This window comes from Bubalus bubalis, chromosome 22, assembly GCF_019923935.1.
Source record: "Bubalus bubalis isolate 160015118507 breed Murrah chromosome 22, NDDB_SH_1, whole genome shotgun sequence".
Classification (NCBI taxonomy): domain Eukaryota; kingdom Metazoa; phylum Chordata; class Mammalia; order Artiodactyla; family Bovidae; genus Bubalus; species Bubalus bubalis.
In genome coordinates this window covers 12,162,678-12,189,354 of record NC_059178.1, presented here as the reverse complement: position 1 = coordinate 12,189,354, position 26,677 = coordinate 12,162,678, and the positions used below count along the sequence as shown (strand labels likewise).

General features: G+C 42.0%; 1 protein-coding gene across 1 annotated transcript; it reads left to right on the top strand.

The window, feature by feature from the left end:
* Positions 1 to 574: 574 nt before the first annotated feature.
* On the top strand, positions 575 to 16,220 carry SKA1 (spindle and kinetochore associated complex subunit 1). The gene is made up of 7 exons (XM_025273741.2): positions 575 to 800; positions 2,098 to 2,193; positions 4,847 to 4,971; positions 6,472 to 6,569; positions 9,969 to 10,106; positions 14,865 to 15,034; positions 15,923 to 16,220. Exons 2-7 carry the CDS (start codon positions 2,109 to 2,111, stop codon positions 16,069 to 16,071), a joined length of 765 nt encoding a protein of 254 aa, XP_025129526.1. The 5' UTR covers positions 575 to 800; positions 2,098 to 2,108; the 3' UTR covers positions 16,072 to 16,220.
* The last annotated feature ends 10,457 nt before the right edge of the window (positions 16,221 to 26,677 follow it).

Sequence of the window (26,677 nt, the reverse complement as noted above, 5' to 3'; positions counted from 1 at the left end):
ACAGAACTTGGGTCCGTGATGACTGTGTAGCTGCCACACCAGCCCTTGGGCAACTTTTCCTCTTTTTTACAGAGAATTAAACTTTTTTTTTTTAATTTGCATTTGCCCTTACAGAGTTTGTTAACTCCACGAAAGAAGAGAGTATCTCTCAATCTTATAGTTCACAAACTTGGCTGCTTTTTGGAAGTACCTGGTGTGCTTTTAAAAATGTTAAGGCTTGGATCCTACTTACAGTGTCTGAATTCATTGATTTAGGGTACAGCTTGGGCGCTGGAATTTATAAAAGCTGCCCTGGTGATTCTAATGTGCGACCAATTTGGTGATCCAGTATTGAAGCTCGCGATTTGATCCCCCGAGCGCTGGGCCCTGGCTGGGGGGACGGTCAGGATTCGGTGACCGACTGAGATCACCTGTTTGTTACAACGCGGAGTCTGAGTGCTAAGTGTGTTGGTAGTCTTAGGCGCCGGAGCCAATCCGGCCCCGCCTTTTCCCCAGATCGGCCCCGCCCCCAGCCCGGGCCCCGCCCCGGCCCCGCCCAGCTGTGGCCCCGGATAAACGCGGAAAAGCGTGAGCCCGCTGAGCAGCCTTGGGGGTGCGGCTGTGCGCCTGCGCTGCGCCGAGTTCGGGAGTGCGGTTGTGCGCTTGCGCGGCACCGAGTACTAGCGGGCAGTTTGAATTTCGCTCCCGGAGCCAGGTCTCGAGACCCTACGCTTCCGACCGAGATTGGGTCGGGGAGGGGGCGGTGTCTCGGCGCCTCGCGACCCCACCGAGTGGGCCCTTTGCTCCCGGACCCGCACGAGGTTAGAGTCTGGTGTTGAAGATCCCCCCCCCGACTTCGGAAGCGGGCATTGTTTAGGCGGGGCGGGGGGCCGGGGCGGCGCGGGCCGGGGTGAGGAGCGGGCCTTAGCCGCGTTAGCTGGAGTGGAGGCTCTATTTAGACCTTTTCACCTATCCTCGGACTTCCCTGCTGGCTAAAAGGGTAAAGCGTCTGCCCGCAATGCGGGAGACCCGGGTTCGATCCCTGGGTTGGGAAGATCCCCTGGAGAAGGACAAGGCAACCCCATTCCAGTATTCCTGCCTGGAGAATCCCATGGACGGAGGAGCCTAGTGGGCTATATATGTAATCCATGGGGTCACAGAGAGTTTGACACGACTGAGCGACTTCACTGCTCACTTTTTTCACTTTCTTTCACCTCCCTTGAAGTGAACGAACAGTACCTGATTTCTTTCCTTCCCCTCCTTCCTCCTCCTTGTGGGCTTTGCTGTGCTCAGTCGTGGCTGACTCTTTGCGACCGATAGAAGAGCCAGGCTTCTCTGTCCATGGGATTTTCCCGGCAAGAATACTGGAGGGGGTTGCCATTTCCTTCTCCTGGGTCCGCCTCCTTACCGACCCCAACAGTAAAGCCCCAGTCCCCACAGTATAGGAGAAATGCTTCCCTGGACCCGTTTCTTTGAACTTCCTGTGTTTTTTCCTTAAAATTCTCGGGTATTTAAGTTTTCAGAGAAAATACTGATGTTGTCTTTATGTATAAATAGCATATTTGTCCCCCTGAATCTCTGAGGAAATGACACAGTCTTGTCTTCTGTACCTTGCTTTGGGATGCACTGACTATAGAAAGCTCTAAGACGGGACATTGGTGATGGTTGTTCAGTCACTAAGTCGTGTCTGACTGTTTGCAACCCCATGAACTGCAGCACTGCCAGGGTTCCCTATCCTTCACCATCTCCCGGAGCTTGCTCAAACTCATGTCCATTGAGTCAGTGATGCCATCCAACCATCTCATCCCATCCCCTTCTCCTGCCTTCAATCTTACAAATCCTGTGAGTCGGCTCTTTGCATCAGGTGGCCAAAGGATTGGAACTTCAGCATCAGTCCCTCCAATGAATATTAAGTATTGATTTCCTTTAGGATTGACAGGTTTGATGTCCTTGGTTAGAAACTGAATTTTGTAGAATTGAAAGATATTGCTCATGAGTTTTTGTACTTTGTTTTCCAGGAGATGTGACTTACTGGATATTTACCATTCTTAGATTTTGAAAGTGAACAGAAATTTGTTTGTTTGTTTTTTTGTAAATGTGTTTATTTTTTTTCTTCAGAGGCTTAAAGGATGGCCTCAGATCTGGAACAATTATGCTCTCATATTAATGAAAAGATCGGCAATATTAAAAAGACTCTGTCATTGAGAAATTGTGGTAAGTAAAACAGATTCCACTGACTTTGTACATTCAAAATACATTTTGATTATTGCCCCACTTTGATATCTTATGCGTGATTAAGTGAATGTATCTTAGAAAGGTAATTTTCAGTTTTGAATAGTGATTGTTAAAGCAGTCTGCTATCCATATTTTGAATATTGCAGAGGATACTAAAATGTAAATTACATTGAACAATGAACTAGCTAATAATTACATTTACTTATTTATTTATATGTTTTTCTGAGACACACAAGGCTGAGTAGTAAGATTTTAAGGTTATGTTGAGTTCCTGATTCTAGAGCTAAGCAGAGATACTAAAAGATAAGGAAAAAACCAGAAATGGAAAACACCCACAGAGATAGAAGTATCCCATAACTCATGTTGCAGACTGCTTCGATAAGGAAGGTTATCAATATATATCAATATATATCACTAGGAAACAGCTAATTGACAATGAAATCAATTTTTTAAACATCCAGAAACTTGGAGGTTGTGACCATCTTCCAAAATATTTTGAAGTGCAGAGAAACAGGGGATCCTGGAAAAATATCGTTTACAAAAACAATGTGCTCTCCAGCCTTATCTAGGAGAACTAAAGATTTGATAGGCAGAATTCCATCTGCAGGGGAGATCCTGTTGAACTTTTATTGTAGTTTGTATTTTGAATGGATAATTTTTTAAAAATTCAAAAATGAAATTATACTGTTGGAATGTCCTTTCAGATTATACATGTCCTTCTGAGACTTGCATATTCTCCCTCCCTTGTCGAGAACCACTAATAAAGAGACTCATCCAGTTTACAGTTGGTGGCTATGTATCCTGTAGAAAGTTAAAGGTGAAGCAACTGTGGGTTCTTCTGTAGCCTCCAGTCTCATATGAGGAAACCGAGGCTCTAGAAGTCAGGTGACTTGCCCAGGTTCTCCTGCTTATCAGTGGTCACTTGGGACTACAGCTTTTGTGTCCTGATTCCCAGTATAGTACTTGTCTATTTCTATGCCATTTTTATTGAATAATCTAAAAAGGACATTTAAATCTTTAATAAGTAGTCTTTAGATTTTCTTTCTCAGAGCATGATTACTCTTGGATAGATATAACTTAGAGATTATCAAACTATCAAACCTTGAATTCAAATGGCCCCATTGAAGCATGAGGCCTTGCAGAAGCAGTCTGACCTGTTAAGTTACTACACACTGGGTAACTGTCGTTTGCACGTGGGGAGAATAATTTGTCTGTTCGGTTCCGCAGCCTATTCAGGAAAGCCCAGTAATACATTTGCCACTTTGGCTGCTGTAATTTACTAGATTGCTACTATCAAAAGTAGTGAATTTACTTAGTGCACTTACTTTACTACAAATCAGCAAACAAGGCCCTAAAATTTAGGTGACTAGGTTATTTGAGATACCAGTATATCCAACCAACTGTTTCACCCCCTGAAATTAGTCTCAGCAGAGACATCAGTACTCTCATTTATTTGTTCATTTCTTTCAGCTGTTATGAACCTTCGGTCAAATGCTTTATTAGATTGTTGATTTGCAACAGCTTGCCTTTACTGAGTGCTTTACTAGGTTACAAGCAGAGCGCCCACTCCTCTTCTATGTACTTTCCTGCTTCTCAGGAATCCTCTGAGGGCAAGTGCTGGTGTCTCTACATGCCTAGAAACTCTAGCCATTTCACTCTGCATCTGTAATCTCCATGTGGTCAAATTTTGCTTTCACTTAGGCGTATTTCATGATTTGGTTGTTAGAAGAGAATATGGAAAATATTTGGTTATGAGGATGGTTTTTCCTTTTGTGCTTTTGAGGTGTCCTTAAAAATTCTTTTTTTTTTTTTTTCACTTCTTTTATTTCTAGGGAGGAAGTTTCTCTGGTTTTCCCATCCTTGTATCTATGAAGCTGGGGAGAGGGGCCCGGCGGTGGGGTTGGGAACTTTGAGAGCAGGCTGCTCTCCCCTACCTCCCCCAGACACTTGCAGGCCAGTCCATTCGAATGTAAGCTTATCTTCCTGGCCAGTGATTAGAATTTTTCAGGTTTACACATTCACAGGATATATCCCATGAAGAGAGTCCTGGCCTCCTTCGGGATTCTCACTTCTAGCATCCTGTGCTTTGAAGGCCCAAAGCCGGGACTCTTATCCCCATTAAAACCAATTATATTAGGTTGCTGAGGTTGACAACCTCCTCTCTCCAGCATTTCTCTGCACCTTGAGTCCCGATTCTGCATGCCCCCCACCCCCCTCATTAGGGCCACTGCAGCATCAGCTCATACATCCCACCTGGTCTGTGATTCTTTCTTCAAGTTGAAACTCCTGGAGATTTACTTTTTTTCTCCTAAGAGCCCAACTATGCATGCAAAAGGGTGTTTATTTTATCTAGCATTTCTAAGTGCTTTATTACAGTGGAAGAATTTTCCAAAAACAAAAGATTCAAGGGATACTTTGTATTTACCTCTTCCTCCCTTTTTTCTCATATTACTTAGTAACGAGTTCTTAAGATTATTCATGGAGACAAGTCCTAGGGGCTGAAACATTGTTCTTTCTTCACCCTCAGTGTCCCTTTATGGTAAGGCTATGTTGGAAGAGTTCCCTTGGCTACATGTAGGTTTTATGGTTTTCTGTAGGTTTTATTTTCCATTTTATCTTTGTTTATTAATAGGGCAAGAACCTACCTTGAAGACCATTTTAAATAAAATAGGAGATGAGATCATTGTAGTAAATGAACTTCTAAATAAATTGGAATTGGAAATTCAGTATCAAGAACAAACCAACAGTTCCCTCAAGGTAATGGTTTTTCTAGTGATGAAACAAAATAAAAAAGGGAGTTAATATAAACACCTAATCACCAGGGAATTCTTAAGGATTCTTTATGTTTATAATGTTGTTAGCTTTGATTATTAAAAGTAAAGAGTACTATTTGCATTTTATTTTCCCAGTGTAAAGGACTCCAGAGTTCCAGAGGTATTTCTTTCTCCATGCTAGTTAGGGAATATTTCCTAAATAATTCTTGGGAGGTTTAATTTAAATAAATGATCTCCTGTGGTGTGGGAGGAGTGCCTGCCCTGGGTTGAGGAGACATGGTCTCCCACCATGGCTCCCCCAGCACGTTCTGCCAACCTAAGAAAGTCATTTTTCCTCTTGGAGTCTCAGTGCCCTTAACTGAAAAGTAACGGGTCATACTGAAGTATTTCTTGTGTCCCTTCTATTCTGCATTTCTTTCTCTATTTCTACAGATTGTAGTGTAAGGATTCTCAGGTAAAAAAACCACTTGAGCCTCATTCACACACACATTTTGTTCTAAATAAGCCTTTACCTAATAAAAATGCTTCTGATAGGATGGGGAAAGAGTCTGTACCATAATTACCTCGTGCTCTTAGAGCCACTGATAAGTTCAGTGGGATTGATCAAGGTGGCCTCTATAGTCCTTTTCGAGCGTTATAATCCTCAGTGTCTGTAAAGATTTTTCAGGGGATTTTCTGTAGGACTGGACATGATTATGCCTATCCTGCTGTTGGTTGAAATGAGATCAGTATCTCTGAACATGACCCAGATCTTTAAAAGAAAGATGTCATACAAATTCAAAACAAACCAATAATGGTTACATTTCTACCTTGCCCAATAAGGCCCAGGGTTAGGTGTGGGTTTAGAGAAGGTCCAACTCAGGATTAAAGCCTATTTGGAATTTTTGTTTACGTGATGACTGAAAATCAGATGACAGGGATCCAAAGGTACAGAGTAGTTTTTCTTATTACATTTCCATGAGTTCATAACCTCAGATTCTTGGGAAAGTTAAATAAAGACAACACAAAATGAAGGCAGTTATGATCAAGTAGAAATTTTCATTAAGCTAGAATATACAAAGCGTTCCTAAGCAATATCTCGTCCTTGCATTCCAGGAATGTATTATCATTTGGTGCCGGGGAATGCTTGCTAAGTCAACAAAAGCACTTTTACCAGAATGACAAGCGTAAATCTTTCATATACTTTTTAGTTGCTTCCCAAGGTTGAAGTATTTTAGAAAACATAAATGTCAATCCTGCCTGTTGTAATGTTATTCTAGCAATTGTTCCCTGAACAAATCCAGTAGAGAAAAATAATGTCACCATCCCAAGTCAGCTCTGGAAACCAAAGGGCTCCTTTTAAATATTGCGGAGTTCAGTGCTTTTTAACCCCTTCCGCTCAGCATCACTGTAATTGTACTCAGTCTTTCCTGCTCTTTTTAACATGTTAAAACACACACAGGCAGGACAGATGCTTATTTGTGAGCTTTTTTCTTTTTTAAAGGAGCTCTTTGAATCTCTCGAAGAAGATTATAAAGATGTGGAGCATCTCAAAGAAAACATCCCTCCCCATTTGCCTCAAGTAACAGTTACCCAGAACTTGTAAGTGTGTTTATAATTATTTTTACTCTCTGGACATATAAAACTATTAAAACAAGCATTTTAGATCTTTTTGCTTTTCGATATACTTGCAGTTTTGTCAGTGATTATCCAGTTTTGTTTTGTTTGCACTTACATGAGAAATAATCTTTCCCCCATCTTTACCAGTTTTCTTATCCCACTGTCACTAGGGAAAATGTGCTGCCTCTTTCCCAAGGATCAGCCCCTCAGAGCAGAGTTTGTTAACATCGGCTCTGTTGACATTTGAGGTCAGATAGTTCTTTTTTGTAAAAATAGCATATTTAGCAGCATCCCTGCTCTCTTCCAATTGAGTATCAGGAGCTCTCCGGTACCCTCCTCCCATGGGCACCCTCCACCCCGGTGGTGACAATGAAAAATGCCTTCAGACATTGAGGGGGTGGAAAATCTCCCCTGACCCTTGAGAAACACCGCCTTAGGGTAAAAATAAACTTAATGAGCCTCCTATCTTAAAAATAGCTCAAGAAACAAAGGCTCAGCTCTGTTTTTACCCTGAAACTCCTGTCCTGCCTCTCTTGCCTATTCACTGCTAGTAGATGTTCTTGCCTGCCCTTTCTCCTGAAGCCCCTAAAACCTAGCTTTTGACTGTTAATTACTACCATACTTGTGAAAATGATTGCGTGAAGGTCACAAAGAGGTAAAAACAATTACCTCTTCAGCCCTGATTCTTTTCTGGTTTTATTTTGCTGCTCATTTTTTAGAAATGATGCTGTCTGCCCTACTGGGCTTTCTTAGTTGTCTTCCTACATCTTTGACTAGGCTGCCTCCCTTTTCTCTGCCCTCCTTTAAGTTACAAGTGTCTCCTAAGACACTGTTACTTAACACCGTTATTAATGCTCTCAGATGTCCACCTCCAGCCTTGACATGGCCTCTGGTTCAGCTGTTTGAACTGCTTGCTGGGAGTTTGAACAGCTCACAAATGAGCTGTTCTCTCTTCCAGGTTTGTGTATGTGAGACTAAATTGGCTATCTCCTTGTTACCTACCCATCACCTAGACAGGAATAGGTGTCTTCAACCTCTCTCTCTGTCCTGTAGCCCCTTGGCCTCTGCAGGGTTTTGTCTGCCTCTGCCCTCCCTCTCATTGTCTGGCTCCATGAGATCTCTCATCATCTTTTGTCTTGATGATTTGGGAGTTACTTGTGTTTTGTCTTTCAAGTATTTCTCCACTGCCATCTCTCCAGTCCTCTGCCACCAAAATTGTATTTCTTTTTTTTAATTTTATTGAAGTATAGTTGATTTACAAAATTGTATTTCTAAAAGGGGCTCCCCTTGTATACCATGACTAACTTAACTATTTTAACTTTTGAAATGGATCATATATACAGAAAAGTAATTGAAGTATTATTAGTGCAAATTAAAGGAGAATAATAAACATCAGTGAATCTACCAGTCAGATTAAGAAATAGGACACTGCCAGTACCTACAACACTTCTTCTGTTGCAGATTCTCCTTCTATCAAAGAGGTAATCACCCTGGCATTTGTGATAATCACAGTTTTGTGTATGTGTTTCCACCAACAATATACTGCTTAAATTTGAAAACTAAAAGGAAAGCATGAATCTTGCTGTGTAGGAAAAGAGCCGTGTTGCTGCTGATAGCTGAAGGTCTCCAGGAAATAAGCTCAACAGAGTCCCTGGCGTGCCAGGGTACCTTGGAATTTCCCTCCAAGAAGAGAAAATTAGGGAGTTCCTTGGCAGTCCAGTGGTTAGGACTTAGTGCTTTCACTGCCACGGACCAGATTCAATCCCTGGTCAGGGAACTAAGACCCCACAAGCTGAGCAGTGTGGCCAAAAAAAAAAAAAAAAAGGGGGGAAGAGAAAATTAGTGGGCAGGGTCATGAATGAATGGAGGAAGAAAGAACATCTTGGGATATCTGCCAGGTCTATTGGGCTGGACATTGGACACCCAGCAAGAATGTGGCCCAAGGAATAGGGGGGATTTTCTTCTAAACTCACTATGGCCTAGGTTCAGCTTTCAGGGCCAGGTCACAGCAGAACCTTTGTATAGGTAGAAAAGGTTATTTTTAGCTGATGCACACAGCAGGACCTGAGAACAGGTAAGAATCAACCAAGCTCAGCATGGAGTCTCAGGTTAGGATTCATGTAAGGATGATGCTTGGAGAAGGCATTGGCACCCCACTCCAGTACTCTTGCCTGGGAAATTCCATGAACAAAGGAGCCTGGTGGGCTGCAGTCCATGGGGTCGTGAAGAGTCGGACAGGACTGAGCGACTTCACTTTCACTTTTCACTTTCCTGCATTGGAGAAGGAAATGGCAACCCACTCCAGTGTTCTTGCCTGGAGAATCCCAGGGACGGGGGAGCCTGGTGGGCTGCCATCTATGGGGTTGCACAGAGTCAGAGACGACTGATGTGACTGAGAAGCAGCAGCAAGGATGATGCTACAAGCATTGGGCATCTTCACCTTCACAGCCTGTCACACGGTTGTCTCCTTGTCACACTGCCTCCCTCAGGCCTGGTTGCTGTCTGTGTCTGGTTCTCAGCTATCATCTTGGGATCTCACCTCCTTGTCCTTGGGATTCCCTTTGTATACTCCTGGGTTGGATCATTTCTTTCCTGTATCCCCTTTTCTGTTTGGAGAAGTCAAGCCAACCTGACTTGCTGCTGGCACTGGGGTTTCTTCCTTCCCTGGCAGTTAAACAGCCTAGAAGCTATAGCCCATTCCTGGACTCTACTAATGCAGAAGGAGCTGTATTAGGCTTCTCACCCACACCAAAAAATGGTGTGACCCTAGGGTACCCATGTTCATTGCTGGCAACTGAAATGAGTCTGCAGCAGGTGGGACTGATATTAGCAACCAATGGGGTAAATTAGAAGTATAAGATGATTGATGTTTCCACATCCAGAAATAGGGAAATCAGAAAGAGAAGTTTAGAGGTTAAATTCAGCTTCACACATACTGACTTTGAGGAGCCAGTGAGATAACAGATGAAGATGTTTGGCATCTGTATTATTTGCCCCATATTTTGTGTGCATAAATAATGTAATTATGTTACTGAAGATTTGGGAACTTAATTTTTCAGTGTTCTCTCCACTATTCAAAAAAAACCTTTTTTTTTGGCTGAGCCATGGGGCATGTGGGATCCTAGTTCCCTGAGCAGGATTGAACCCGTGCCCATTTCATTTGAAGCTTTTGGAGTCTTAACCACTGGACCACTGGGGAAATCCCTTCACTATTCAAATCTTCAAAGCATTAGCAGTAGGGATAGAAAACGAAAATGTTGCCTATAAAATTATAACAAGATGGAAAAATTATAAGACCAGCGCTTAATACTAGTCATTTTCAGTTGCAAAGCCTCCTACTATGCTGCAGAATTCTGACAATTGTGTGTCTCTGTTCTGTAGTGTTAATGGATCAGATCTTGACCCTGAAGAACCCATCAAAGTTGAGGAACCTGCACCCACAAAGAAGCCTCCCAAAGAACAAAGAAGTATTAAAGAAATGCCATTTATAACTTCTGATGAGTTTAATGGCATTCCTGCGTGAGTATTTGAGATAAATTTTAACATTCAGCTCTTTAGTAATCAGCATACATGATTGTTTGTCATAAACCTTGAATATATTATTTGTAACATGCTGTGTTCCAGTATTGATCTTTTCTAAAATAGTTTTACATTATGCTGCAGGAATCTTTTGTGGAAGATCCTTAAATTTTTGTTTTTTATTTAGTTGTAAAACCTAGTCATAGATCTAGAGATGGATCAATTTGTTCCTGAGTCCTCTTAGGGTCATTTTATGATACAGATTTTTTATCCAATTACATTTTAGAAGTAGCCTCAGTTTTGCTACAGTTTTAAGGAAAAGGAGTATGTTGTATAGATTTTGAAATAGCACGGAGAGAGCTCTGTTTGATTTCCATTTGTCCATTAACTTGTGCCACACACTTGTTTGAGTCTGCTCTATTCTGGGCTCTGGGTCACTGAAGAGAAGAATACAGGGGTGAATGGGACAAGATGCTTCCCCCCAGTAAGGACTCCATTGCCCTTCATAGAAGACATTAATGGGTAACCAATTATGGAAATCCATGTTTTAAACTCATAATTCCAGGGCTTCACATCTTGGCTTTATATTATTGCATTTCTTCTTATTTTCTTATACAAATCATGCATGTTGTTAATGTTTGTTGTGAGACTGATAACTCATCTGTAATTCCACCACTCAGACAAGATAGAGTATTTCCTTCTGTATTTTAATTTCACCTACATAACAAGTTGTTTCTAATTGTTATTACAACAGTGTAGTTATTCTATGAATATAATTTACTTATTTTTATTGAGCATTTTTCCATCATTAACTGTCATCAAAAACTTGGGTGTTAATAGTTGTATAATATTTTATGGTGTGGCTACTCTATAAGCTATTTAAGCATGACTTTATCAAATATTTGGGTTGACTGTGTTGTTATGAAGAATGGTGCAGTAAAATTTCTTTTACACAGGTCTATTTTGTAATTCCCTTATTATTATTATTTCCTTGAGATAGAGTCCTAGGAGGAGACTCCCCAGGGCAAAGAGCATGGTTATTTTACTTGCCTGAGAGTTGTCCATCCAGATTTTTTTTTTTAGGTTTACAGAAAAATTGAGCAGATTGAACAGTGTTCTCATAACTGAAAAAGTTTCCCCTATTGCTGACATCTTGCATTAGTGTGGTAAATTAGTTACTATTGCTAAACCAGTCTAGATACTGTTAACTAGATATTAACTACAGTCTGTAGTTTGCAGTAGGGTTCACTCTTTGTGTTGTGTAGTCTGTGGATTTTGTCAGGTGTGTGATGTCACGTCTCCACTGTTATGATATCATACAGAATAGTTTCACTGCCCTAAAAATTCCCTGTGCGCCTCCATTTCATCTCTCCCCCTGAGACCCTGTCAGCCACTCATCTTTTTATTGTCTCTATAGTTTTCCCTTTTCCAGAATGTCATACAGTTGAAATTATACACTGTTGCCTTTTTGGACTGGCTTCTTTCACTTAGTAATACACATTTAAGATTTCTCTAGTGTCTTTTTGTGACTTGATAGCTCATTTCTTTTTATCGCTGACTCTGATACTGGGAGGGATTGGGGGCAGGAGGAGAAGGGGACGACAGAGGATGAGATGGCTGGATGGCATCACTGACTTGATGGACATGAGTCTGAGTGAACTCTGGGAGTTGGTGATGGACAGGGAGGCCTGGCGTGCTGCGATTCATGGGGTCGCAAAGAGTCGGACACGACTGAGCGACTGAACTGAACTGAATATTCCATTGTGTAGATGTAGTATTTTGTTTATCCATTCATCTGTGGAACATTTTGGTTACATCCGGTTTGGGGCAGTCATGACTAAAGCTGCTGTAAATGTTCACGGGCAGGTTTTTGTGTGGACATGTTTTCAGCTCACTTGGGTAAATACCTAGGAGTGTGATGGCTGGATCATATGGTAAAACTGTTCAGCTTTGTAAGAAGCTGTGAAGCTGTCTTCCCTAAGTAGCTGTACCATTTTGCATTCCCAGCAGAACAAGAGTTCTGTAGCTCCATATCCTTGCCTGCGTTTAGTTTTGTCTGTTGTTTTCTATTTTAGCTGTTGTAGTCAGTATAATGTACCTCATTGTTTTAATTTTCAGTTTCCTGTTGACATATGATATTGAGCATCTTTTCATATACATAGTTGCCCCTTGAAAAATATATGGCAGTTTCACAAATCTGAGACTCGGAATGAGGCTGACATTTTAGTTTTTTTGTTTGTTTTGGCTGCTCAGTCATTTCCTTTGTTGACAGCTTTATGTAATTAAAATTGTTTGATGCTATTTGGTTTTCTAAATTGTTGTTGTTGCCAAGAACAAATGGCTGTGAGGAACAGTGCAGTAGAAAGGTCTTTAGAAAATGCTTTCTTGGGGACTTCCCTGGTGGTTCAGTGGTTAAGAATCCACCTTGCAGTGCAGGGGATGTGGGTTCAATCCCTGGTCAGGGAACTACGATCCGACATACCTCAGAGCAGCTAAGCCCATGTGCCACAACTACAAAGTCTGCGTACCACAGCAAGAGATCCCACGTGACGCAGTGAAAGTCTGCCTGCTGCAAATAAGACCTGCTGTAGCCAAGTAAATACACAGATAAAAGAAGATGCTTCCTTGTAGGGAGGATATTGAAGTAGTCATGGTAGAGTATTCGTTTTTAAACTAAGAGATTTTTTAACGAATGAGAGACGTTAGAAGGTTAGGATAAGAAGAATGTGTTCCAAGCATGGGACTTTGATTCATTTATCTTTAAAAAGTTGATACTGAGGTGCAATTTAAAGTGGAAAACACTTGTTTTGAGGAAAGTAGAGGATAGTTCACATGGTTGACTCATTGGAAAAGACTCTGATGCTGGGAGGGATTGGGGACAGGAGGAGAAGGGGACGACAGAGGATGAGATGGCTGGATGGCATCACTGACTCGATGGACATGAATCTCAGTGAACTCCGGGAGTTGGTGATGGACAGGGAGGCCTGGCGTGCTGTGATTCATGGGGTCACAAAGAGTCGGACACGACTGAGCGACTGATCTGATCTGATCACATGGTTTAAAGCAGGGGTCCCAATCTCCAGGGTCTAATGCCTGATGATCTGAGGTGGAGCTGATGTAGTAATAATAGAAATAAAGTGCACAATGAATGTATCACACTTGAATCATTCCCCAAATCATCCTCCCCTACCCTGCCCGACCCGGTCTGTGGAAAAATCGTCTTCCATGAAACTGGTCCCTGGTGCCAAAAAGATTGGGGACTGCTAGTTTAAAGGAATTTCATTGTGTTGAGCTGTGGCATCAACTGTTTGTGGAAATTGTGGTTAAAAAAAATGAGTGGAGGAAATGAATTTAGAAAAGAGAATAATGAAAATGGTTTTGGTCAATATGAATATTTTTCTTTAAACATTTATATATTATTTTATATTAAGAAACTTTCAATTAGAAAACTGCCCCTTTTAACAGAGGGGAAGGTCAGAGTTTAATATAATGAATCCATGGTTTGTTGAAGGGAAAAGGGAAGCAGATCATGAAAATTTTGTTTTGGGTATATACAGACCACTCAAAATCGAAGGTCTCCTATTCTTATATTCTAAGACTGTGATTGGCATCACTGACTCAATGGACATGAGCTTGAGCAAACTCCAAGAGATAATGAAGGCCAGGGAACCCTGGCATGCTACAGTCCATGGGGTCGTAAGAGTCAGACAGAACTCAGTGACTGAACAACAAGAAGACTGGTGACTGGGAGGACAGGCAGGAAGGAGGCTGAATTGGAAGAATAGGCTTTAGAGTCAAAGAGACAATGCTTAATCCACCTGCCAATGCAGGAGACACAGGAGATGCATGTTCAACCCCTGGGATGGGAAGATCCCTTGAAGCAGGATCCCAGTATTCTTGCAGGCTTCCCTGGTGGCTTAGATGGTAAAAAATCCACCAGCAATGCAGGAGACCTGGGTTCAATCCCTGGGTTGGGAAGATGCCCTGGAGAATGGAATGGCTATCCACTCCAATATTCTTGCCTGGAGAATTCCACGGACAGAGTATCCTGGTGGGCTATAGTCCGTGGGGTCACAAAGTGACTGAGTGACTTTCACATTCACTTTCAGATAGTACTTAAGGCCATTTGAGCGTGAAACGAGTGAGGCTGTCCATCCTTCTCCTCTGCCAGGCAGCTTAACTTCCGGGCCCTCTGATCCCTTTGCAGCTCGTCCACCATCAATTCTTCTTTGTTGGCTCTTCATCTCTGTTGTCTTCTTTGTCATTTTCCCTTCCTCCTCCCTTTTTTTTTTTTCCCCTTTATTTCTCTGAGCAGATCTGTTTCTGCAGAAAACTGCAGTGGTATGAGTTATATAATTATTAATACTAAAATTTTTCTTCCCCTTGTTTACAAACATTTTAAAATATTTAAATAAACTGTTATATTGGAATTAATCCATTGGAATCAGAGTCTGAGATTAAATTGTTAACTTAAATTGTTACAGTAATTCTGTAAGGAGTAGGGATAGAGATTTCTGCATCCACATATAAGTAGGGGAGATAAGCACTAATACATTGTAGCCTCTACTTAATTTTTTAGTGGTTGAGACACAGCTAGTTTATTTGGAAGTTGCTATAAAATATTTTTCCAAAGAGTGCTAGTAGCTTGTATAAAGTAGCTTGACTGTATAAAGTCACCATATGTAAATATTTTTCTTCAAAGAAAACAATTTTGTATGATGATTCTTTTAAAAAATTAATCATTTTCTTTTTTTACAGGTACATGAAATCCCGCTTAACCTATTGTCACATTAATGATGTTATTAAAGAAATCAACAAGGCAGTTGTTAGTAAATACAAGATCCTACATCAACCAAAAAAGTCTATGAGTTCCGTGGCCAGAAATCTCTATCACAGATTTATTGACGAAGAAACGAAGGAAACCAAAGGTAAAATGAGAGTATATATATGTGTGTGTGTACATGTCAGCTGTTTGGAGTATAACTAAATCATGAGAAACAAAACTAATTCCAGAAGATTCTAGCTCTAGAGAGGTAGTTCTCAACCAGGGGCAGTTTTCCCACCAGAGAATATTCTGCCATCTCTGGAGACAGTTTTGATTGTTAACACCTGGGGATGGGGATGCTCCTGGCACCTGGTGAGTAGAGACTAAGGGTCCCACTGAAGTACCCTATAGTGCACAGGGCAGCTCCAACAAAAAAGAATTATCCAGTCTAGAATATCTAGTCTAGATAATTATCTAGAATTATCTAGTCTAAAACAGTAGTAGTGCCGAGCCTCAGAAATACTGCATTGGAGTCTCTGACAGAATGATACCCAGTGTTTTCAGAATTAGAATAGTAATAACAGCTGGTGACACTTAGGTAACACTTACTATGTGGCAGAGAGTGTACTAAGGGCTTTAGTCCTCACAGCATCCTTATGAGTTGTGTACTATTAATACTCTTATTTTACAGATGAGGAAGACTTCAGTTCCTTGCCCTAGGTCAGTCAGTTGAGTGATAAAGCTGCCGTGGGTTTCTGGGTTACAGTCTCTTAACCACTACCGTATTGCTTCTTGAAAAGTGAATTGTTCAAAAGATACCGGCAGATAGCCAGTGATAAAATAAGCAAGGCCGCACTGCTGAAATGCTGCAGTAAACATTATGCAACTTCAGTTGAAAGAATAATTATTTTAGCAAGAATACCAGTTCTCACTTTGATTCAATGATGATAGTCAAAATCATTAATGTCACTCATAGTCATAATGTAATATATTAAAGACTCATCTTGAAAGTTGTCCTAATAAAAATTAGCACTAATATCTTTACTTTCAGGTCATTATTTTGTAGTGGAAGCTGACATAAAGGAGTTCACAGCTTTGAAAGTCGACAAGAGGTTTCATGTGATACTGAATATTTTACGACACTGCCGGAGGCTATCAGAGGTCCGAGGGAAAGGGCTCACCCGATATGTTATAACATAATGTCCTTGTGAGCTTTTGAACCAGCTAACAGGGTTTAGAGGCTGTTCCTATAGTTTCCTTACATGTAATTTTTTAATACATAATTTTTTTAGCTTTTTCATTCTTTTTTTGTTTCTTCTAAAAATAAAGCATGTATATTTAAAAATCCACTACCTTACAGTAAGTCCGTAATCACCTACCATGTGAGCCTCTCTTCTAGGCATACAGTGGAACTAAGAAATGTTCCTGTTTAGTTTTCTTGTTCAGTGACAGTGTCGCCAAGTCCCAGTAAGAGGGATGCAGATAAAAGCCAAAGTTCAAGAAGAGAAGATCAAGGAAGACCGGCTCTTTGGAATTAAAGTTCATTAGTGTCTATATTCCATCCTATAGAATGATGATATTTCAGGCTATAGTCAGAAGTTGGATATGAGGGCAGCCCATTGGTCCTGGGTCGGGGAGATCCCCCGGAGAAGGGAAAGGCTGCCCACTCCAGTATCCTGGCCTGGAGAACTCCACGGACTGTGTAGTGGACGGGGTCACAAAGAGTCGGACACGGCTGAGCGACTGTCACTTTGTTCACTTTCGTCCATGTGGTTTTCTGCTTTCCCATATGTGGTTAAGGAACAGCCTGCCTGAAATGCATTCAGTGTAACTCAGTCTGTAAACATCAACCTGTAATGAAATTGTAATAAAAGTATATTGAGATGAAAAAGATGATAAGATGTGCGAGCAGATTGATAGTGGTCACGGAAAATGGGTGGTTGGATTGTAAGAATTTAATGGAGTTTTACTTCCACACTTGGGGAGACTGTTAGTCTAATCTGTGTCTTAGTGTTCTCTAGAGAAACCGAATCAACAGGCTATCTATCTGTCTATGTGAAGTGAATTGAAAGTCACTTAGTCATGTCCAACTCTTTGTGACCCCATGGACTATACAGTCCATGGAATTCTCCAGGCCAGAATACTGGAGTGGGCAGCCTTTCCCTTCTCCAGGGGATCTTCCCAACCCAGGGATCAAACCCAGGTCTCCCACATTGCAGCTGGATTCTTTACCAGCTGAGCCACAAGGGAAGCCCAAGAATACCAGAGTGGGTAGCCTATCCCTTCTCCAGCAGATCTTTCCTACCCAGGAATTGAACCAGGGTCTCCTGCATTGCAGGTGGATTCTTTACCAACTGAGCTATCAGGGAAGCCCTTGATACTGGAGTGGGTAGCCTATCCCTTCTCCAGCGGATGTTCCCAACCCCAGAATCGAACCAGGGTCTCCTGCATTGCAGGCAGATTCTTTACCAACTGAGCTATCTATATCTGTGTCTATATCTATCTGTCTGTCTATCCATCTACCTCTAGTGGAGATTTATCATGAGGAATTGGCTCCTGTGATCATGGAGGCTGGGGGCCCCCCAGATCTGCTGTCTGCTAGCTGGAGGCCCGGGAAAGCCAGTGATTTATTCAGTCTGCGTGTGACAGCCTGAGAACCAGGGAAGCCAGGCCAGAGCAGGTGAGATGAGAAGTTGCAGTGAGGCAGGAAAATAAAAGAACACATTCTTCCCTCCTTCCTCCACCTTTTTTTCTACTCAGGTGCTTCCTGGATGGATGGGAAGATGCCCACCCACACAGGGAGGGAAGTCTGTTTCATTGAGTCCACTGATCCAGTGCTCATCTAATCTGGAAACACGCTGAAAGACACACCTAGAAATGATGTTTAATATGGGTGCCTGGCGGCCAGTTAATGCTCACAGTCTATGTCTGTGCCATCTGCTTGGCAGGCTGATCCTTGCAGCCGAGAAAGAAGTGGCCTGGTTAACACTCACTGTGATGACCCCAGAATACGTTAGCACTGCTTGTTTATTGTTATTCTTTTCTTTCTCCCTGAGTTAAATGCAGGTATGTTTAATTTTGACTAGACAGACCTTTGTTGGCAAAGTAATGTCTCTGCTTTTTAATATGCTGTCTAGGTTGGTCATAAAACTTACCTAGTCAAAGTTATGGTTTTTCCAGTAGTCCATGTATGGATGTGAGAGTTGGACTATAAAGAAAGCTGAGTGCCAAAGAATTGATGCTTTTGAACCATGGTATTGGAGAAGACTCTTGAGAGTCCCTTGGACTACAAGGAGATCCAACCAGTCCATCCTAAAGGAAATCAGTCCTGAATATTCATTGGAAGGACTGATACTGAAGCTGAAGCTCCAATACTTTCTCCACCTGATGCGAAGAACTGACTCATTGGAAAAGACCCTGATGCTGGGAAAGATTGAAGGCAGGAGGAGAAGGGGATGACAAAGGATGAGATGGTTGGATGGCATCACCGACTTGATGGACATGAGATCAACTTTGGGAGTCGGTGATGGACAGGGAAGCCTGGCGTGCTGCAGTCCATGGAGTTACAAAGAGTCGGACACGACTGAGTGATTAGAACTTCCTTTTCAACCAAAATGACAGGCTTGTTCTACTTACTTACTTTTGAAAATAACATTTTCTTAAAATCCAATTTTGAAAGGACTTTGTGGTCCTGGCCTCTTTGCCCTCAGACCCATTCCTTGCCCTTTCTCTGCCCCCCATCTTCTGCAGTAACATCAGTAGCTCACAGCCCAGAAGCACCCGTGCAGTCCAGTGCCCCCGTAGCATGGCCCTCTCTAGAACTTTATGCCCTGAACCTCGTCACAGCTTTCTGCTGCAGGTCTCACAGCCTGGAGGGGAACGAATTCCAGCTGACTCCAGCTGAATTCCACAGAGCCTGACACCTGGTTTACCACCGTCTAGTCCTACCAGCCTAGGTAGAAGAAGGGTTCACAATAGTGACCGAGGACCTCACTCTGTCTTCTTTGTTGAGATACTCATTTTTTAAAAACATTTTATTTTGTTTTGGGATATAGCCAGTTAACAGGCTTCCTTGGTGGCTCTGATGGTAAAGAATCCATCTGCAATGCAGGAGACCCAGGTTTGATCCCTGAGTCGGGAAGATCCTCTGAAGAAGGGAATGGCTACCCACTCCTGTATTCTTGCCTGGAGAATCCCACGGACAGAGGATCCTGGCAGGCTACAGTCCATGGGGTTGCAGAGTCGGATCAGTTACCAAACAGTGATTGTTTGACATGAACAGCAAAGAGACTCAGCCATACATACACAGGTATCCATTCTCCCCCAAACTCCCCTCCCATCCAGGCTGCCACATAACATTGAGCAGAGTTCCATGTGCTATACAGTAGGTCCTTATTGATTATCCATTTTAAATACAGCAGTATGTACATGCCCATCCAAAACTCCCTATCTCTAACCCCCTGGCAACAATGAGTTTATTCTCTAAGTTTGTGAGTCTCTGTTTTTTAAGTAAGTTCATTTCTATCATTTCTTTTTAGATTCCACATATAAAGGATGTCATATGATATTTATCCTTCTCTGTCTACTTCACTCAGCATGACAATCTCTAGGTCCATTCATGTTGCTGAAAATGACATTATTTCATTCCTTTTTAATGGCTGAGTAATATTCCATTGTGCATTTGTAGCACATCATCTTTACCATTCATCCATCCATGGACATGTAGGTTGCTTGCATGTCTTCACTATTGTAAACATTGCAATAATGAACATTGGGGTGCATGAATCCTTTCAGATCATGTTTTTCTCTGGATATATGTCCAGGAGTGGGGTTGCAGGGTCATATGGTAGCTCTATTTTTAGTTTTTTTAAGGAGTCTCCATACTGTTCTCCAGGCTTCCCAGGGGGCACTAGTGGTAAAGAACCTGCCTGCCAATGCAGGAGACGTTGCAGACGCAGATTCAATCCCTGGGTCAGGAAGATCCCCTGGAGAAGGGAATTGCAACCCACTCCAGTATTCTTGCCTGGAGAATCCCATGGATGGAGGAGCCTGGCCGGCTACAGTCCAAGGGGTCGCAAAGAGTTGGACACGACTGAAGCAACTTAGCACGCACGTACATGCTATTCTCCATAGTAGCGGTACCAATTTACATTCCCACCAACACTGTAAGAGGGCTCCCTTCTCTCCACACCCTCTGCAGTATTTATTGTTTGTGGATTTTTGATAATGGCCATTCTGGCTGGTGTAAGGTGATAATCTCGTTTTGATTTGTATTTCTCTAATAATTAGCAATGTTGAACATCTCTTCATGTGCCTCTTGGCCATCTGTATGTCTCCTTTGGAAAAATGTCTATTTAGGTCTTCTGCCCATTTGTTGATTGGGTTGTTTGTTTTGATGCTATTAAGGGTCATGAGCTGTTTGTAAGTTTTTTGATTTACAAATTTTTATGTAATGAAATCTTTAATCTGTTCCTTTATAGGTTCTGTGTGCTGTACAAGTGGGTTATTTGTAAATTGAAATATTTTTCCCAGGTAACATGGGCTAGCTAAAAGTGGTCATGCTAGATCACCACCTCGGTCTTGTTTTACCTCTCCTAAGGACCCCTGTTCCCTTTCACCTCTCCTGAGAACACTCTATCCCCTTTTACATTTCTTAACTGTGTGGGTGTCCCCTCAAATGGCCTCTTCCAGTTTGAATGTCTGGATGTGGATCTTGTGTCTATCCTACTTTCTGGTTACAAAGGGCAAATGTAACTTTAAATGAAGAGATCTGACTGTCACTCCTTGTGGCGGGTTGTATTTTCCAGCGTGAATGGATGATGGGAGAATTCCATACTCCATCCACCCCATGCGCCCTTTCAGTGTGATGTCAACACTCTTCCAGCAGGAGGCAGGCACTTTGTTCCCTCTCTTTGAATCTGGAGATAATATTTGTAACTGCTTCAGCCAATAAAATTGAGAGGAATGCCACTGCCTGATTTCCAAGCTAGCTATTAAAGAGAATATGAATTCCATCTGGTCTCTTCCTTGGGATGCTTGCCCTTGGAACCCTGTCACCATATTGCAAGAAAGCCCAGACTACATGGAGAGGTCACATTAACTGCCACTGACTACCAGTCATGTGAGCAAATTATTCCAGCCCCCAGCCTTAAAGTGTTCTTGCTGAAGTCCCAGACACCCAGGAATAGAGACAAGTTGCCCTACTGTGCTCTGAATTCAGGACCTTCAGAAATCCTGAAAAATAAATGATTATAGTAGTCTAAATACACTACATTTTTGCATAATTTATCATACAATGAGAGAGAAGGAAAACACTACTCAAACTTTGCATCACCAAAAAATGGGACATCCTGACATTATCTGCCTCCTAATGTGACACGATATGAAATAGACAGCACTGCCTGTGAAATACTGTCAAAAAGATTCAACTCGAATCTGATGAAGACTTTGGTTCTATCATTTTTGTAGGAAGCACAGGGGATGGAGAAACAAGTTAAAAGTCATCATGAAGAAATAATCAGACAAATCCAGATACAAGTAATCTGGTCTTTTAAAAACAAGTCAATAATGGAAAAAAAAATAAAGGGATCCAGTTCTAGATTAAAAGAGCCTACGATTATAGTCAACATAAACCATGAACCTTGATTCCTTTTGAAGAAAAAGATATAGGGACAGTATGGAAACTTAGGTTGTATATGGGATGCTGTGAAAGAACTAGCATCTGTTTTCTTAGGTATGATAGTATTCTTGTGGTCATGTAGGAGAATATCCCTATTTTATGCAGATATGTCTGAGATATTTTGGGATAAAACAGTATGTTTATAAATGGCCAATCAATATGATACATCCATACATAGAGTATACATGGCAAAGTGTTAATAATTGTTCAATCTGACAGAATAGCATTCCATTATAACAGTCTTTCTAATTTTATGTGTCAACATTTTTTTCCTAATAAAGTTTAGAATACTTGTGAAACAAACACTGATACTTACATTTCATGAAAACACAGATAAGAACTTGTGGGCTGGTGACTTGAAGCTGGGAAGGAAGAGTTGTTAGCAGTCCTTGTGAAATTCAGGTTCCTGTATCCATGCTTCCTAGCACTGCTCACTGAGCCTAGACTGGGTGTTTGAGTTTAATGCATTAGATGAAATTTCTTGAGTTATGCTGGATGTAAATATTATGTTTACACGTGAAGCAATGTGTTGGGCATCTGTTAATGACTTTTGCATGGAGAAATGATGCACAGGGTATAAAGCTTGATATCTGGAAAATATGTCACTTTTAATGAACCATGTTTTCACATAATCTTAGGTAGGGCATCTACTCCACGAGTGATGAACGTGGACAGATGTTCATTTCAAATGCATGTTTAACTTAATGATGAGCCCACTTGCCTGCCTTTTTACAACTGTAGAACAATTTCAAACTAATACTTTAAATCTGAGATCAATGTACCAACTCCCAAAGCTCAAGTAATTAAAATTCCCTTTGTCCTAATGGGTCAACATGACAAAGTGGGCAATTCTAATGACAAAAGTTTTCTTGGTAGAGTGATTGTCAGCTATGCCTCAACTGCATACTAAAAATCACAACTCTAATCCTAACTGTGACTCAGAAATCAAATTATTTCTTGGGGATACTCTCTTCAACTTAAAAAAATAATAATCCAGTAACAGGGTGCATCAGAAAGAAAACTTAAGGCACTCTGGGGCTTCCCTGGTGGTCCAGTGGATAAGAATCCGCCTGCCAATGCAGGAGACACAGGTTCAATCCCTGGTCCAGAAGGCTCCTGCATGCCATGGGGTAACTAAGCCCATGCACTACAACTACCAAAGCCTCCATGCCCTAGAGCCCCGTAGCTGCAATAAGAGAAGCCCCTGCACAGCAGTGAAGGCCCAGCACAGCCAAAAATAAAAATACTTTTTTTTTTTTTTTTAAGGAAAGAAAACTTAAGCTTCAGAAACATGGTTCTAGTCCTCCCTCTGCAGTTTACTCTCTCTCGGTTCTACCTTCAAAAATTTGACGCCTTCTCACAAGCTACCACCCTGGTTCCAGAAGTCTCTCTTGGATTAACTCAAAGCTTCCTGACTGGATTCTGTGTTAATTCTTGCCCTGCTATTGTCTGTTCTTCACATGAAGTCCAGGCGTTGGTGAGGGACAGGGAGGCCTGGCGTGCTGCCGTCCATGGGGTCGCAAAGAGTTAGACACGACTGAGCGACTGAACTGAACAGCCTATTCGCCACATGAACCAAAGTGATTCGTTCACTCTGCTGCTCAGAACCCTCCAACAGCTCCCCATTTCTTACAGAGCGAAGGCTGAATCCTCATTAAGGCCTGCAAGGCCCTTCGTGGTCCCTCCTCAGCTCAGGGGTACCGTCTCCTACTCCAGCCACCGTGGCTGCCATGCTCTTCCTGGGACGGGCCCAGCGTGAGTCTCCCCAGAGCGCTACGCTGGCTGGTGCCTCTGCCAGGAAAGGCCCTCATCCTTCACCCACGTGACCCTACCCCCTCCCCTCCTTTATATCTGCTCGTGTCATTTGATCCTTCAGGCCTTCTCAGACCACCTTTCTTTATATTTACAGCTCCCTCTATAACACTTTCCTTTGCTGCTTTATTTTCCTTCTTAGCACATACGTCTGTCTGATGGTTTATATACTTTACCTGTTTATTTGTCTCTCTCTTCCCACTAGAATATAAACTACTAAGGCCAGGAGGTTTTTTTGTCCCTCTCATTCCTGGCTCAGAGGGTAAAGAGTCTGCCTGCAATGTGGAAGACCTGAGTTCGATCCCTGGGTTGGGAAGATCCCCTGGAGAAGAAAATGGCAACCCACTCCAATATTCTTGCCTGGAAAATCACATGGACGGAGGAGCCTGGCGGGCTACAGTCCATAGGGTCGCAAAGAGTCGGACACGACTGACTTCACTTCTTTCTCTGCAGTGTCCCCACTTTAACAAGGCTTTCCAGCAGAGGGCGCTAAACAAACATTTACTGAACATACATAACGGACAGTTTGTGGCTGTGGGCAAGTGACTTCATCTCTCCAGGTCTTGGTTTTCTGTATATATTGAGATGGTTGAATAAAACTTTTTCTCTGGACCTTCTAGCTTTAATATTCTATGATTTTAATGTTCCCAGTTACTTCTGGGAAATATGTTGAGATTAAAGGATATTCTCTCTGCAGGATTATAAAAATTGTTTTTCAACCCACTCCAGTATTCTTGCCTGGAGAATCCCCGGGAACAGGGGAGCCTAGCAGGCTACAGTCCATGGGGTAGCAAAGAGTCTGACACGACTGAGCATCTAAGCACACGCACATTTTACTATAATTACATGGAACTCTCATTGTTGGGGCCAATGTGAGGAAAGCAGGAGAGACTCCATCTTGAAGCCTGTTATCCATCTTAAAGATTTGATGTGAACTGGCCTGAACCCTTCCCCAGAGTGAGGAAACTGTTTCTGGTGAAAACCAGGTCTCCTGGAGACTTCCCTCCCAATGGATGACAAATGGAGATTGTAGTTGAGATCAGGCTGCCCCTGTTAGATTAACCATGGAGATATCCCCCCTCGACATATAATCATTGTTCCCCACCTTTGACCTTAATTGTTTGTTCTCCTAGCACCTACTTGTTGCAAAACTCAAACATACAACAAAGAGGTTGCTACCATGTAACCAGTCACATAGTGGGGGGTATAAAACTGGGCCTGTCAGAAACATCAGGGTCCTTGTTGGGAACTGATTCCCCTTGCACCCACTGGTGTAATAAACTGTACTCCACTGTCTTGAGTGTCTTCAGAGGTGTGTTTTGCGACTCTGGATTCCACAACATCATCTTTTAACCAAAGAATCTGTAAAGTATTAAGCTTCAAGAAATACTGAAATTCTAATTACTAGTTAAATAATAAAAAGAAGCTTTCATTGACTAAAGTGTTAGTCACTCAGTCGTGTCTGACTCTTTGTAACCCCATGGACTGTATAGCCTGCCAGGCTTCTCTGTCCATGGAATTTTCTAGGCAAGAATACTGAAGTGGATAGCCATTCCCTTCTCCAGGGGATCTTCCCAACCCAGGGACTGAACCTGGGTCTCCTCCACTGCAGGCAGATTCTGTACCATGTGAGCCACCAGGGAAGCCCTCCATTGACTAAGGAATGGACACTTACGAAAACAAAACAAAACAACAAATCACTTTTTTTATGGGGTCGCAAAGAGTCAAACACGACTGATGGACTAACACTGTTCACTGTTGACTAAGGACACTTACAAAAAAGTGTTTTTTCTCTTTTCAGCCAACATCTTTAGTTTTCTAATCTTCCTTATTAGAAATAGTCTTAGGATTTCATACTTTATAAATGTTACACTTAATCATAAATGAAACTTCTGTGGTGCATTGAATAGACCTATGTGTTATAGAATGCAGTTTTGTTTCATGATATTAAATGATTTTTTATGAAACATTCCATCTCCTAATAACCATTGTCATTGTTCCATAAATACATCTACTAATACAAGTGGCATAAAGGAACGGTTACTCAAGATACTGAGGACTCTTCCTGGATATATTTCCAACAGTGTTACTCAAACTGGTGCCAAGGGTATATGCATGATTAGAAAGTAGAAATAATTCAACACAATGTCAATCGAACTTTGTTCAAGTTAGGCTGACAGAAGATAAGTCTAAGGAACATGCAAGAGAAGTGTTTATCAGAAATTATGGTACTTAGTAAGTTGCACCTCAAATTCTTCATTGTGAGCACTCTTTTGCCATGTTCCTCTTTAAAGAATATTTTAAAAAAAACGTTTTATTCTTTATTGTCTGTTCTGGGTCTTTGTTGCTGCTCTCGGGCTTTTCCCTAGTTGTGGCAGTGGGGGCTACTCTCTAGTTGCAGTGTGAGGGCCTCTCACTCAGTGACTTCTCTTGTCATTTCTCTTGTTTTGACTTCTCTTGTCATGGGCTCTAGGACATGTGGCCTTCAGAAGCTGCAGCATGCAGGCTCAGTAGCTGTGGCTTGCAGGCTCTAGAACACAGTCTCAATAGTTGGGGTGCACAGACTTAGTCACTGCATGGCATGGTCTGGAAAGATCCATGTCCCTTGCATTGGCAGGCAGATTATTATTATTGAAAAGTAGTAAATGTTGCTAGGAGGCTACAGCATTTCTTTAAACTTGAGATTAAATTTACCTACAGTGAAATGCACACTTCTTCAGGATACAAATCAATGAGTATTGACCAGTGCATCTATCCATGTAACTTATACCCCTATCATTTTTTTTTTCTTGAACTTATTTTGAGATAATTATATGCACTTGTACAAAATAATACAGAGAGCCCTTAACCCTGTACTCTTCACCTCCATAGCACCATCCTCCACAATTTTTGTACAATTATCAGAACCTGGATATTGACACTGATACAGTGGAGACAGAACATTTCCATCCCTCACCAAGCCCCTTTCTGGCCACACCCACTCCCCTCCCACTATCACCTCCCCCTTAGCCCCTAACAACCACTCATCTGTTCTCCATTTCCATAATTTTGTCATTTCAAGTGAAGTCGCTCAGTCATGTCCGACTCTCTGTGACCCCCTGGACTATATATATATATAGCCCACGAGGCTCCTCCGTCCATAGAATTCTCCAGGCAGGAATACTGGAGTGGGGTTGCCATGTCCTCCTCCAGGGGATCTTCCTGACCCAGGGATCGAACCCAGGTCTCCCACATTGCAGGCAGACGCTTTACCCTTTGAGCCACCAGGGAAGCCCAAGATTCTTGAAATTCTTTCAAATTCTTGTCATTTCAAGA

What these genes read in the sequence shown, in the direction of transcription:
- SKA1 (XM_025273741.2), top strand. Translation starts at nt 2,109, where the DNA reads ATGGCCTCAGATCTGGAACAATTATGCTCTCATATTAATGAAAAGATC. An exon ending in AAACCAACAGTTCCCTCAAG is followed by an intron (nt 4,972 to 6,471) that starts GTAATGGTTTTT and finishes TCTTTTTTAAAG; the next exon opens with GAGCTCTTTGAATCTCTCGA. An exon ending in GTAACAGTTACCCAGAACTT is followed by an intron (nt 6,570 to 9,968) that starts GTAAGTGTGTTT and finishes TCTGTTCTGTAG; the next exon opens with TGTTAATGGATCAGATCTTG.